Raw genomic sequence first — 13,409 nt, forward strand, 5'->3', positions numbered from 1 at the left:
AAGGGTTTAGCAAGGAATCCTAATAATCCCAACAATGGTCTAAAACTGCATGTTCAGTTAATTACACCTCTTCAGTGTGGCTGCTGGTAGAAGAGAAGGAAGACACTGGCACCACCTGGAGGGCAAGTATGTACATGCAAGCAGAATATAAGCCTTTTTTCACCAAGACAATTTGACTTGCCACAGTTGCAACAACACAAGCGCAAATAATGAAATGAATGATGGCTGACTTCCAGTCAGTTGCTTTGATTTCAGGTTCCTGTTACCCTGCATTCTTATTCACTGTCACTCTCACTGTAACACTAGAATAACAGAGCCATCAATTGTGTTATCAGTAAACCTTTACTTTTCCCACTGTGACAGCTGCTGTGAGAAAGGCCTACTGCTTACTGGCGTCACATATGTTTCCAGATTTGTAGTTCTGTATAATTATCTTACCAACAGAGAATACTGTCCACTTAATATATATTGTAATATATTGTAATTCTTTGTTTTCTGCCATGTAAAAGTGTTATGCAACAATAACAACAACTACATTCATGGCTCCAATAGTCTTTGTCAGAGCTTTTGCTTGTAGGTGATGTTATTTAAGATGCTATTACTTATGTCCTGCATGTGTTCCTCTTACCTGCAGCAATAAATATATATGTTAGTGCTTCATAACAGACAAATACATCTAGAAACCTACCATCAATCTATTTCAGCTGTTAATTAGTCTCATGGTAACCTAAAAGAGAAACACTGTATGATGTTATAGATCAGTCATTGTTAACATTCATAAGAATTTCAGAGGTGTACAGAATGTTATAAAGAGGAACCTAAACCAGCACTGTAACGCCCCCCTGTGGCCTCACACTGTCATTATCACCACATGGTTGAAAGTAACAAAATACATTTACTCAAGATCTGTACTTTTGTACTTTATTTGAGTGATTCAAATATCATGCTGCTCTCTTCTTTGACCTCACTATATCTTAAAGGCAGGTTTTGTACTTTTAACTCATATACATTTAATGAAAATCTTCAGGTACTTTGCAGATTCTGAGTAATAATACTGTCAGAAGTATCTATCATGAGGTCATATGATCACACCTGACGCAGGGAGGACACCACAGGCACTCCTGCTTGACAGACATGCCCCCTCAGGTGCAATGACTATGACAATGTCACAGGTGGCTCAAACACTGAACATAATATTGAACACCATACCAGGAGAGGAGATTACTGCATGAAAAGTTATTGAAATAAATGACTGAATAAATGAAAACCAGACACCAAACATGACATAAGTCCTGCTGCAGCAGGATGGAGAGGGAGCGAGCTGAACAAGGACGTCTGCCAACTTGTCAGCACAGGTGTCTGCCAATCAGTGGATCAACCTAGTAGGATCAACAGGACACAGCAAAATAAAACAGGATGTGACAACACTGGTGCTTCTCAAAGTCAGGGAAGGATCCTTAAATGGCTGAAGTCCAACGAGGCTTTGTCATCGAATCCCGTCAATGTCAAGGAGGCTTCAAATTCTACTGAGGGCCGAGTCCTTGCGTCAGACGATTTTCAAGGATGTATGTGTGTGTCCTCAGTGGGCGTGAAGTACCCACAGTTCTTTACACATGATTTGCTGGAACTGGAAGCGAGGCCTCTTCAATGACATGTTGTGTGGGTCTTTTGGCAACAACCAGTCAGAGTGGAGGAGTCTCTAATGCAGTTGTCAATCATGTCACTTGCAGCTTGTGAACTGTTGTTAAACTAGGTAGCGTGGATCAAATATGAATCAAGATTCTGTTACTACATTGCTTATTTCTTACCTCAAATGTTGTCAGAAAAATACTTATGTGTACTGTTTAGCTGTAAAATGAGAAGGTGACCTAGCCACTATGTTGGATACAGTCATCTGACGTAGGCAACCAAGCGCCACCCACCAGCTAAACCAACTTTCTCGTATTACAGCTAAACAGTACACTAAAATATGTTTCTGAAAACATCTGAGGCAACACAGTAACAGAATCCTGATTCATATTTGATCAGCGCTGCCTAGTTTGACAGTTTGACTCCTCCGCTCTGATTGGTTGTTTTTGTTCACACAAGGTAAGGCCATTAGAAGCAATAAAAGGCATAGAGTGGGCAGAAGAGTTTGATTTTTTTCACAGGTTACTTTTCTCATTTATAGTTCTGTGAATATTCTTACAGTTTAAGCAAATATTACAAACTTTTTTTTAATATAAAAGTTACCAACTGTAGTTTAAGTAAATCAATAATAACACATATATAATGATAGAATTTTTTCACTGAAATGTGCCATACTGCATAATGTGGACTTTTACTCTTGTTACTTTAAACATATTGTGATACTTACACTTTTGTACTTTTGCTTAAGTAACATTTGAATGCAGGACTTTTAATTATACCACAGTAGTTAAGTCCTGTTTACAGTATTGCTACGTCTCCCTAACTAAAAAGCTCTGCATACTTCTTCCACCACTGCATTACATACTGTATACATTTTCAACTCTCACCTTTACAGCTAGTAGAGTTGTGGCATGCTGAACCTACTGACATTTTGTGCTTAGTCCACTTCATAAAGCAATACACATACACATGCAACTTTTCAGCGAGAATATTATGAAGCTTCCAAGGCACCGTGAAAAATGTAACACTTAAGCTGACCAGTGACCCCTGACTTCTCTCACAGCAGCTCCCAGGCTGACGGGACAAACAGTCGTATATTGCCTCAGGCTTTAGAGCTGTGAAGCCAGAGATGCTGTGTGGCCTGCTGGCCATACCAACACTCACTATTCCCACGAAAGTGGAGGAGTCTCTGCAAAGGGCCTTTCTTTTGCTCCAACTCTATAACTGCTTATTTGAATCATGTTTTTTTGTATGGTTAACTTGTGTCTTCGAAAGTGTGCATTGTAGCAGTGTATGAGCCCAAACAGCAGGGGGTGTTGTTCACCGTAATAATATTAAGATATAAACACAATCAGATTTTGGAATTAAATATTTGAAACTCCAAATGTTGATTTTATAACTCATTTGGCATTACTCTCTGTGCTTGAACATACTTCCTAAAATAGCACCTCTCCTATCAGGATTTCTTGTACCTTTTTATAGTTTCTCCTTCCTGAGGCTGAAATAGCAAATGAGGTCTGTAGAGGTGTCTTAAAATGCTGACCCTGTTGTGCAAAAGGACCTGTTGTTTTCCGCTCTGTTGGTTTCACACATTGACCGTGACTGTCTGGCCCAGCAGTCCTCGGGGCACTCCAGGCCGACAGCTCAACATGTGTAGCAGGAGCCACCACAAAAAAAGAAAAAAAAAACACACACACACAGGATGCAAAGGAAAACCACCAAATTCCTGGATATCTCTATCGGAAATCACTAATGAGCATAAATTAGGCATATCGGCCTTCCTATTTCACTAACTGAGAGATTAGAATCTTGAAATTTTATCTTTTTTGCATGCACGTCTGATACATGATACATCTATGGTTTGATATACCAATAGGAAAACAATTATGTAAAATATTTCTGTCTTTGAAATCTAAAAAATCCTTTGACAAATTACATTACATATAATTAAAGTAACGCCCTGTCAGATATGATTTTTAATAACTGCACTTAAGAATTTAAAAAATCTTCCTTCCTTCTGTTACATTGGTGAACAGGCTTGGCAGTCCTTTTCCATGAGAGAGCGTTTGTGAGCCAGTATGTGTCTCTGTGTTTAACTCCCACCTTTGCAATGAGGCCCCTCCACCACTCTGTTGTTGGTGAGGGCCCACATGGAAGCGATTACGCCGTGCAGAGAGTGAAATTACAGAGAGAACCTACAGAGCTGGAGCCCTCCTATAACCACTCATTCATTCACTTAGATTTACATACATGAACACAAGCTCAAAAAGCACCAACAGCCAACAGCCACACACACACACACACACACACACACACACACACACACAGATGATATAGAGAGACAGATGGGCACACATGCTCACACAGGAGCTCTGCTGCCACCTTGCCTGAAGCTGTACATTTCCACTGCTGGCTCTGTTGGGACAAGGCTGCAGTGTGCTTCCCTCCCTCTCCTGGACGGGAGTGGGATGGGGCCAGGGCTGTAAATTCCTCAGAAAGTGCTGTTAAGAGCGCCTCCATTAAAATAGGGGGGGCCGGCGCTCGCCAGAGAGGAGCCGTCTCAATAAGTCATCATCGACGCCTGGGGCCTGACTGGGGCCTGACTGGGGCCCACGGGAGAGTCACTGCAGCCCACAGACTGGATTAGAGCTATGTCGTTGTGTTTAACACACCTTGTTTACCTTGAGATGCAGGTGTTCAGAGCACTGCATCATTGCATCACTGGGCCGACAAAAATGAGTTTACTTTACTGTAATGAATCTGCAGGGGGTTGATTGACTCATCAATTAAATGCTCAGTGATTACTGGTACAGCTGTTACATTGTGCGGCTTTCTAGAATCACTTTTCAGGCCCCAAGCCATTTTTTGGAAGATATAATTTGGATCAGAATGGCCCAGATTTAGAAATCCCAATGTTTGACTATCCAGGATCGGCTAATTCATCTTACTTCTTTGACAGTTTTTAAAAGCAAAATTGGACTGGACATCCTGATCCAGATACAAATTTTTAAGATTACGAAATCCAGATAACCAGTCCTCGAATAGGACTACATATCACAATGAAAGATACAACAAACACAGATACAATAGCCAGTGTAGAGTGTAAGATTTAGAGGGATTTAATGGCATTTAGTGGTAAGGATTGCAGATTGCCACCAGCTGAAATTTCTGAGGGTTAGATTTCCTTTAGTGTTCATTGTTCAGAACAACCTGCTCAATATCTAAATACAAATGTCATCAATATATGCTAAAGACAGCAACTGGACTTTTAGCTGTTTTTATTTGAAAAACACCTAAATTATTTTATCTCCTATGTCCACCTCCTGACTGTTTGGATCCAAAATGGCTTCGTTCACATACCAAAATAGCATCTAACAACTCAGTATTGTTTTTGCAGCTTGCCATTATATGATATTGCACATGCCTTTACATATGTCAAAATATAGCAGACAAATATGTCTACTAAGTAGTGGACAACATACTCTAGATTCATTACAAGACAGATGGATGAAACCTGACACATTAAACACAATGCTCTGGGGTATCAGTGTATTCATACTCTGAAAGGTGATCCATCTCAGTAGCCTCATGTCTGAGAGCCACAGATATTCTTAAATCAAATTCTTGTGCATGATAATATACCCTGATAAGATAAGATTTCAATAAGTAAACACTTGTTTCCATGGCTGCTCAGTTCAAACTTTGCAACTTAATAAACAAAAATGCTAAAGTAAAAATGCAAAAGTTAGAAAACAATGACACAGTACAGTAGCTCAAAACCCCAGACACTCCATCCCTCCTTGTGTTGTCATTCACTACTTGTGCCATCACCCCGAAAGTTTATGAGAGTGGCACGGTTGTGTACACACTGTGGTGTCTGGATGCACATTAACTATTCCCTCCCCTCCACACACACTCCTCCCAATCAAGCCCATTATTATCCCAGGCGTGCTGCAGGCTCCCAAAATATCTGTCACGCAGCTGTCGGCACCTCTCTGCTCAGCAGCTGGAGAGGCTCTGAGGCACTCCCTCGCTTTCTGCCCCGATACAGTGCACTGCACCCTCGCCCTTAAGGACGGAGGGGGCAAAAAAAAAACCCAAAACACTGCAGAGTCAGACTTCATCAGTGTTTGTTTTCTTGTCAAAGCCACCCCTGAGTGGTCTGTGCACTTATGAGCAATAAAATCCCAGACAAATGGTGTGCATGAGGCATGAAAATGAGCCACCAAGAATGTGAAGTTAGGAAGCTCTGCAGGCTGAGCTCCTTTCCACAGTTTCTACTATACTTGCTCACTGCTGCAAGGTATAGCTCACATGTTGATCTGATTATTTAGGCAATAAGGTATTAGAGGCTGGATAAGTTTAGCGATTTAATCACAGCTGGACATCTTGTGCGGCATGATACAACCCTTAAAGGGACCAGGAGGACAATCATCATGTTGATATTAAAACAAATAAAATCCTTAAAGGACACTTTACCCTAAAGTCAAAAATACATGTTTTTCCTTTTACTTTTTGTGCTGTTGATCACACTAGATTGTTTTGGTGTGGGTTGCTGAGTGTTGGAGATATTGCCTGTAGGGATGTCTGCATTCCCTCAAATGTAATGGAAGATGGAACTCGGCTTGTGGTGCTCAAAGCGGAAAAGAAATACATTTCAAAAACTGAACAACAGTGTCAATTTCCAGAAATCACGATCCAGTCAAGACCTAATTATGAGCAGTTTCATATAGAAACTACTGTCTACCGAGGTACTCCAGCCAAACATATCACCGTGCAGAAGGAAGCGTGCATCTACTACTAGCTCACCTAGCACCACTGAGCCAGCTAATGTTACAGCTCAGTGTAGTTTGGTAGAAAGAAAATAGTTCCTACATGAAACTGCTTAGAACAAGGTTTTTGGATTATCTTGAGTGACTGGGTTGTGATTTGTGGAAAGAGACATTGCTGTTGAGTTTTTCAAATGTTTCTTTTTTTCCCGCTTTGAGCGCCACAAACCGAGTGCCATCTAGCTCCATTATTTCAAGAGAAGGCAGACATCTCTACAGCTGATATCTCCAACATTCAGCAGTTCACACCAAAGCAATCTAGATCAGGGGTCTTCAATGTTTTTCAGGCCAAGGACCCCTTAGTTGAAAGAGAGATGGAGCAGGGACTCCCTACTACGTTATAAACTGAGTTGCACTTGAGATAATTCTCTGAATATTTGTCGGACTTCTCTCTTTTGCTTTTGCCAGTAGCTGTCGAGTCAGCAGCAGTTGTAGCATGGCTAGCTGCATTAGCCTCCCCCTCTGCACTTTTCGATGGTTGTTTCTGAAGGTGGTCAGTGTGTCAAAGTGTCTTGCTCGAAAAGTTACAGAACAATCTACTGTGGCTCACAGGAATGTCCCAAAACTTAACAGTTAGCCGTAATTATGTATATGTGTAAACATTATAATTAATGTTGTGTACTGTAAATGACATTGGTTTTATAAATAGGCCAGTTTATCTTGGCTAATAATATAATGGTATCATGGACCCCCTGTTGAAGTCCCAGGATCTAGACTGATCAAAAGCATTACAGGTAAGAGGAAAATATGTGTTCTTGATTTTGGGGTGAACTATCCCTTTCAGATATATTTCACTGTGAACCAGTGAAGGTGTTTCTATCTATTAATGTAGTTCTTAAACAGCAAAAAAACAATTAGTTAAAAAAATGGCTCTAAATTCACCAAGAGTAAAATGGCTGTCAAGTTAAAAAAAAAAAGTGGACACAAGATAAATGGAGGAAATCAGGACACCTCCTCATGGTGACTGTCAGGACCAGTATTTATGGCTGGAGGCCCTGAATCAAAGTCAGAAACTGAAATGCACATTTAAACCCTTCGGTCTCCTGCCAGCTTGTTACGCTCCATCCCACTCACAGTGGCCGCCTCTGAAAGCAATGATAGGAGGAGAAAGAACATATTGCACTTCCTGTTGAGATTTCAAGAGAGAGCGAGACAGATAGATATAGTATGCACTCTGGAAAATCTCAGCGGCTCTCCTATGGTTAGGATAATGTATGACTACAACTAATCCAGTGTTAGCCTTCAGAGCATGAGTTCCACTTGAGTTTTTGCCAAGATTTGATTAGAAACAGGCTTACTACATGTCTGAGTAGTTTTTTTTTTCTTCTTTTTTTCCCTTTTTCTCTTCTCCTCAATCTTGATTTCCTTTGTCCGTTTGTAAGCCCCCTCAAAGGCCTGATATCATTCTTATAAAGTAAAAAACAAGTTAATGGTACGTTTACACAAACTTAAACAATGGCTCCGCAGCAGCAGTGAGAACACTGGTGCTTGTGACTAACTAGCATGATCCTTTTCTGACATGCCAAGGCCTTTTCCCAATAACAGCGACATCATAGTATCAACTCCAGGAGCATTCTTCCTGTCTTACCCCCCAATCCTTGGCTTGTCCCTTCTTGCCTTCAAGCAAGCAGGAAACGGCTGCATGCAAGATTTAACATCTGAGATCAACAACACGGGAGATGGCTGCCACTGAAAAACTGGGCACCGACATTAAAGAGAAAAGGATCTACTCTAGGGAGCTACCACCTCTTGTACATTTAGTATGAAGTTTGATACAGGAGGTTTGTCGCAGTGTTTTAAATATAAACCTGAATGTCTTTGTTCTCTGCCTGTATAGAGAAGGCCACCAGGTGAAGTCTATGTAAAACTTCCCCACCACACGTCAAGATTTACTGAGAGAAAATTGCTTTGTGAAAAGCTTTTATTTTCCTGGCACAAGTCAAACGCAGAGCATCTGATTCCATTTAGCTTTAACGGCCTGCGATCCAAAGTTTTAGCTGAAATATTCACAAAATCAGTCACGTCCCCTCATTTGGATTTTCTTCCCGTCTTTGTTGTTTTCCCCTGGAGAAAGACAAAAGCAACCAAATAATACCGAATTTTCCATCACACTCTCCAAACCCCTCCTCCCCCTAAACCCTAAAACAATCTCACTCTCTTTACCACCAGCACCCCGCCCCATGCCGCTTCTCCTCATTCTCTCGCTCCTTATTCGCTTCTCTGCTTCAGTGCAAAGCCAAACAAGCCAGCCATTAAGTTGAGTTAAGCGCAGGAAGTGGGCCTTCGGGCCAGGCGGCACTGTTTACAAGGAGCTAGTCAGGTTTCAGCGGCGCTTTGAAGTGAGCAGCACACAGGAGACTGTCTGTCACTAGGCAAAGGCCCAGCACCGCTCCACTGACTCACTCGCATTCCCCCAATTCATCTGAGCAGAGAGAGAGAAGGAGGGTGGAGGCAGAGGGGGTGTGAGAGGGTAGATTTATGGTTTTTCCCCCCTCAGAGTATCTGTTTCTACCTTTAATCACTCTTACCTGTCTGTTATTACAACCTTTCTTTATTCAACCCCAGATAAGGATACAAGAAAGACAAACATCAACTTGTCCAACAGGTCACAAGATTTAAGAGAGGCCCATTGATAGTGAGACTGCTGTATTCATGTCACTACTGTAAGCTACAGAGTTATATAGTGACTGTGTCTCCCTCTAAACTTTTGCAGTAACAATACACACACACACACACACACATACACACACACACACAAGCACTGAGCTTTATGTGCGTGCAACTCTCAAACGCCTGCTTCTAGCCCAAAGCCTCAGCTCTGAGGCAAGAGGATCAGTTTTCTCCAACACACCCATCTACTTCATGACATCACCGCAGAGAAGGTTCTGTTTCAGCCTTGCATGGCTTGGGGGATTCCAACTTGGCACGGAGCAACAGTGGCTCCAGAGCAGTAACACCACAGCAAACCTGAACACCCGTGTTTTCACTTTGCCATGACAGACCGGTGGGGACATTTTCACACCTATGCAACAGCACAGACTTCACTCGCCAGATGATTCTTGTTGATTCAAACTAACCCTCCTCCAACAACAGGCTAGAGAATGTTTCTTGTTTTGTTTGGCACTTGAGGGCGACGTTAGTGTACATGTGTGAGGAGGCATTCCCACAGGTTGGCACCGGTTTCTCAGTCACAAAACATGTAGATGTGAAATATATCAGGCTATATCGACAATTTGGATGATTAACAGGAGAGGTGTGTTTAATTGTCTCAGTGTAAACTCACTCCTTGTGTTTCCCGGAGGGCTGTAGTCTTGTGTAAGGAGCTAATTTTCCAATAAGAATTCCAATAATCTCTTTTACTGTTGGCTGCCAGTCAGCAACAGATGTTCAGGTGTGACATGAGCCCTGAGAAAACAACGTGACTGATTCTTTTGTGTAAAAGAAAGTAACTTGTTCTCAAGATACTATTTAGTTACTACAGAACTCTGAACATAAGAAAGGGAGGGAGTTAAGAAAAACACTCAATTCATCTTTTCCCCTTAAACTAAGCATTTAAAATGGAGTATTTGATTTGGAGTAAGTCTTAGCACATGTTTCTTGTTAAAAGGAGTGACAGTACAGTGGGCTAAACCGAAAAAGCTTCTTGAAATGTTCTTTTAATCCATAAAAAACAACGTAATTCATAACCAGCAATGAATAAAAAAAGGAGCACATCTACATTTACGATATGTGGCATTCTTACAGTGAGTAAAGTGAGTAAAGCAGGTACACTGGCAGATAAGAAAAAGTATTTACTTTCTATAAATACAAATATATAATTTCATGTTTTTACAAATACTATTTACAATTTCATTTAATTACATATGAAATGTTTACAGGGAGAAAAACTCATTCCCCTCGCTTTCTGTGTTCTTGGCTGCTGGATCATCTCTCGCCTTGAGCTCTGAGCTTTACGGGAGGGGGAGGGAGAGCATTTCAGCACATGGCATCCATAGCCATGCTTGTTATTTGTTCAGACAGTCAGGCTCAGTCCTTGTTTATCCAGCTTGCCCTTTTGTCAAACCCTGACCCTCAAGTTTGGCATGCATGTGTGGCTATAAAGCTGAGGCAAATACAAATGATGCAGGAACCCATAGCTTCTCACTGTGCTACTTACCTCTCACTCACATGAGCAACAGGTAATAACACACACAGAAGTCCCAGCAACATTTAGATGTCCCTTTACTCTACACAGTGGTCTCTCCGTGTTTGCCATTTGTCAGTCTTGTGTAAAACTTGTGCCAGGAGTGTAGAGTCTTTCCAGACCAGATCCAGAAACCAGAAGTGATACCCACTATCAGTGTCATCAGGTATTTGATCATGTAGACAGTGAAGTCTGGAGTCATACGGGGCACAGTGTGCTGGGGGCAGGGGATGGCCATGCCCATGCAGTTATGGCTGACCCAGCTGCGCTCCCAGTGGGGGCGGAAGGCCTGCTCGTAGAAGACGCAGGCAATAACAATGGTGGCAGGGACTGTGTAGAGCACGCTGAACACCCCGATCCTCACCATCAGCCGCTCCAGCTTCTCTGTCTTGGTGCCATCGTGCTTCATGATGGTGCGGATTCGGAAAAGCGACACAAAGCCGGCCAGCAAGAAAGAGGTACCGATGAAGAGGTAAATGAAGAGAGGGGCCAACACGAAGCCTCGCAGAGGGTCCAGGCTGCTGAGGCTGACGTAGCAGACGCCACTGAGCACATCACCCTCAATCTGCCCGATGGCCAGGATGCTGATGGTCTTGACGGCTGGCACTGCCCAGGCTGCCAGGTGAAAGTACTGCGAGTTGGCCTCAATAGCCTCATGACCCCACTTCATACCTGCTGCCAGGAACCAGGTGAGAGACAGGATGACCCACCAGATGGAGCTGGCCATGCTGAAGAAGTAGAGCATCATGAAGAGGATGGTGCAACCTTCCTTTTTGGTGCCTTGGACGATGGTTTTGTAGCTATCTGGAGTGAAGCTGTCATTGCACACCACTTTGTCTCCCAGGAAGTAGCCAGCTATGTAGGCAATGGAGACCATAGTGTAGCAGCCGGATAGGAAGATGATGGGTCGCTCAGGGTATCTGAACCGCTGCATGTCAACTAAATAGGTGGTCACTGTGAATAATGTAGATGCACAACAAAGCACAGACCAGACCAGAATCCATATACGGGAGAAATGAATCTCTTTTTCAGTAAAAAACAAGTTCCCACCCCTCCTATGGGGCTCACAGGGAGCTGCACAGTCCTTTTCCTCTAGGAACTTATAATTCAGATATGGTGGTACTTTCAGAACAGACGGGCATCGGAAAAACCTGCCCTGTGCGGGGACCATAGAGAGGTCCTCGGTCCCATGAGGTATGATGGGTGGGACGGTGGCGGCGGAGGAGTCGTTTTGGCCCACACAGATCTGTCCGTCTCCCAGCACAGGGAAGTTCTCGCAGCGCAGGCGGTCCGGCCACTGAAAGCCGAACTTGTTCATGAGTGCCTCGCAGCCCTGCTTGGCTCGCTCACAGATTGACCTGCAGGGAGGAATGGCCTTCTCCAACACTGTGCACACAGGCGCATACATGGAGCACAGGAAAAATTTCAGCTCCGGAGAGCACTGTACCTTTACAAGTGGGTAGAACTGGTGCACCTCGAGCCCTGCGTCCTCCTGGTTGTAATGGCCCACTAAGTTTGGCATGATGGTTTGGTTGTAGGCTATGTCCGTGCACAGAGGGATTGAAATTGGCTGACAAAATCCATGCTCCGGGACAACTATGCCGTTGTCCCCTTGATACTGGCCTGATATCAGCAGAGGCAGCAGGAGTGTAACACACCAGGTCTTGCAAAAACTCATCTTCCCGAGTTTAAGGCAGCAACTTTCGTCCGATTCACCAACTTTAAACTTGTTTAGTGTGTCTCATCAGTCCTGTAAGCAGGTCTCGAGAGTAAATAACTTACAAAAGTGAAGAACTCTAGCGATGAAGACCTGAACGCTGCTGTCTGAGTGCTGGGTCTCCGTATTGAACACTGCTGGCTGACTTTTTTCTTTTCCACAACTTCGAGTCCCTCAACACCATCAAGGCAGCCTCAAAAAGACACATATCTTCCGGTTATGGCTTTCAAAATAAAAGCATACATGATGAATATTTATACTGAGGGGAAAAAAACAACAGAAACGGAACTTATGCCGAGGTATCAGCATAGCATGACTACTATTTATGAATAGCTTTCGTCAAGAGTTAAACCCATATTTAATGGGTTTTTGAAGACTATTAAAATTAAAACTAATGTGAATTGTGAAGTTATTTCTATTGGCATAATAATAATAATAATAATAATAATAATAATAATAATAGTAATAGTAATAATAATAATAATAATAATATTGTCAACTTCATCTATTAATCCAGTAAATTAACTCAGAACATACAAGTCAAATTACAACATCATAGTTATATTAATTAGAAGTTGATAGTACTGACATTATCAAATTCTAATAAAACGCAATGATCCTATTACGTCTTAAATACATCAACCATAGACTTTATATACAATGTATGGCACTGACGCTTTGGTGAACTGTATGCTTTTATTTTGAAGGTGATTGGTGGTGGTATTCTGCAGATGTTGTCAAACTTTACCCCACAGCTGGATTGCGTGGCCCAGGGAGGCTTTCAAATTCCCCTTGAAGTAATATGGGAGGAGAAGGGGATAGACTGTCCCAGCAGTGTGCTTTAACTTCCATGTCATGTTCATATTCCTCATCAAAATTTCCCAAAAAAGTTATTAACCAATCAATCTGCAAAGCCTATATTTGTAGAAAAAAAAAAATAGATATATTCGTTTATGTATTTCCCTAAATCATGTTGAACTTCACTTGTGAAATTTGCCAGTCACTGTGTTTCGTCATGCTGATGACAAAACAATAGCTGAAACGTGTCCAT

The 13,409-nt window shown here is 42.3% G+C and overlaps 1 protein-coding gene across 1 annotated transcript; it reads right to left on the reverse strand.

The window, feature by feature from the left end:
• Positions 1–9,222: 9,222 nt before the first annotated feature.
• Positions 9,223–12,522, reverse strand: fzd2 (frizzled class receptor 2). Its single transcript, XM_049561196.1, has one exon. The coding sequence runs from the start codon at positions 12,317–12,319 to the stop codon at positions 10,685–10,687; it is 1,635 nt and encodes a 544-aa protein (XP_049417153.1). The 5' UTR covers positions 12,320–12,522; the 3' UTR covers positions 9,223–10,684.
• Between the last annotated feature and the right edge of the window lie 887 nt (positions 12,523–13,409).

Source organism: Epinephelus fuscoguttatus, linkage group LG19 (assembly GCF_011397635.1).
Source record: "Epinephelus fuscoguttatus linkage group LG19, E.fuscoguttatus.final_Chr_v1".
In the NCBI taxonomy this organism is placed as follows: Eukaryota; Metazoa; Chordata; class Actinopteri; order Perciformes; family Serranidae; genus Epinephelus; species Epinephelus fuscoguttatus.

Bases quoted from the DNA above. Each gene is read 5' to 3' on its own strand.
- fzd2 (XM_049561196.1), bottom strand. From the start codon at position 12,319: ATGAGTTTTTGCAAGACCTGGTGTGTTACACTCCTGCTGCCTCTGCTG.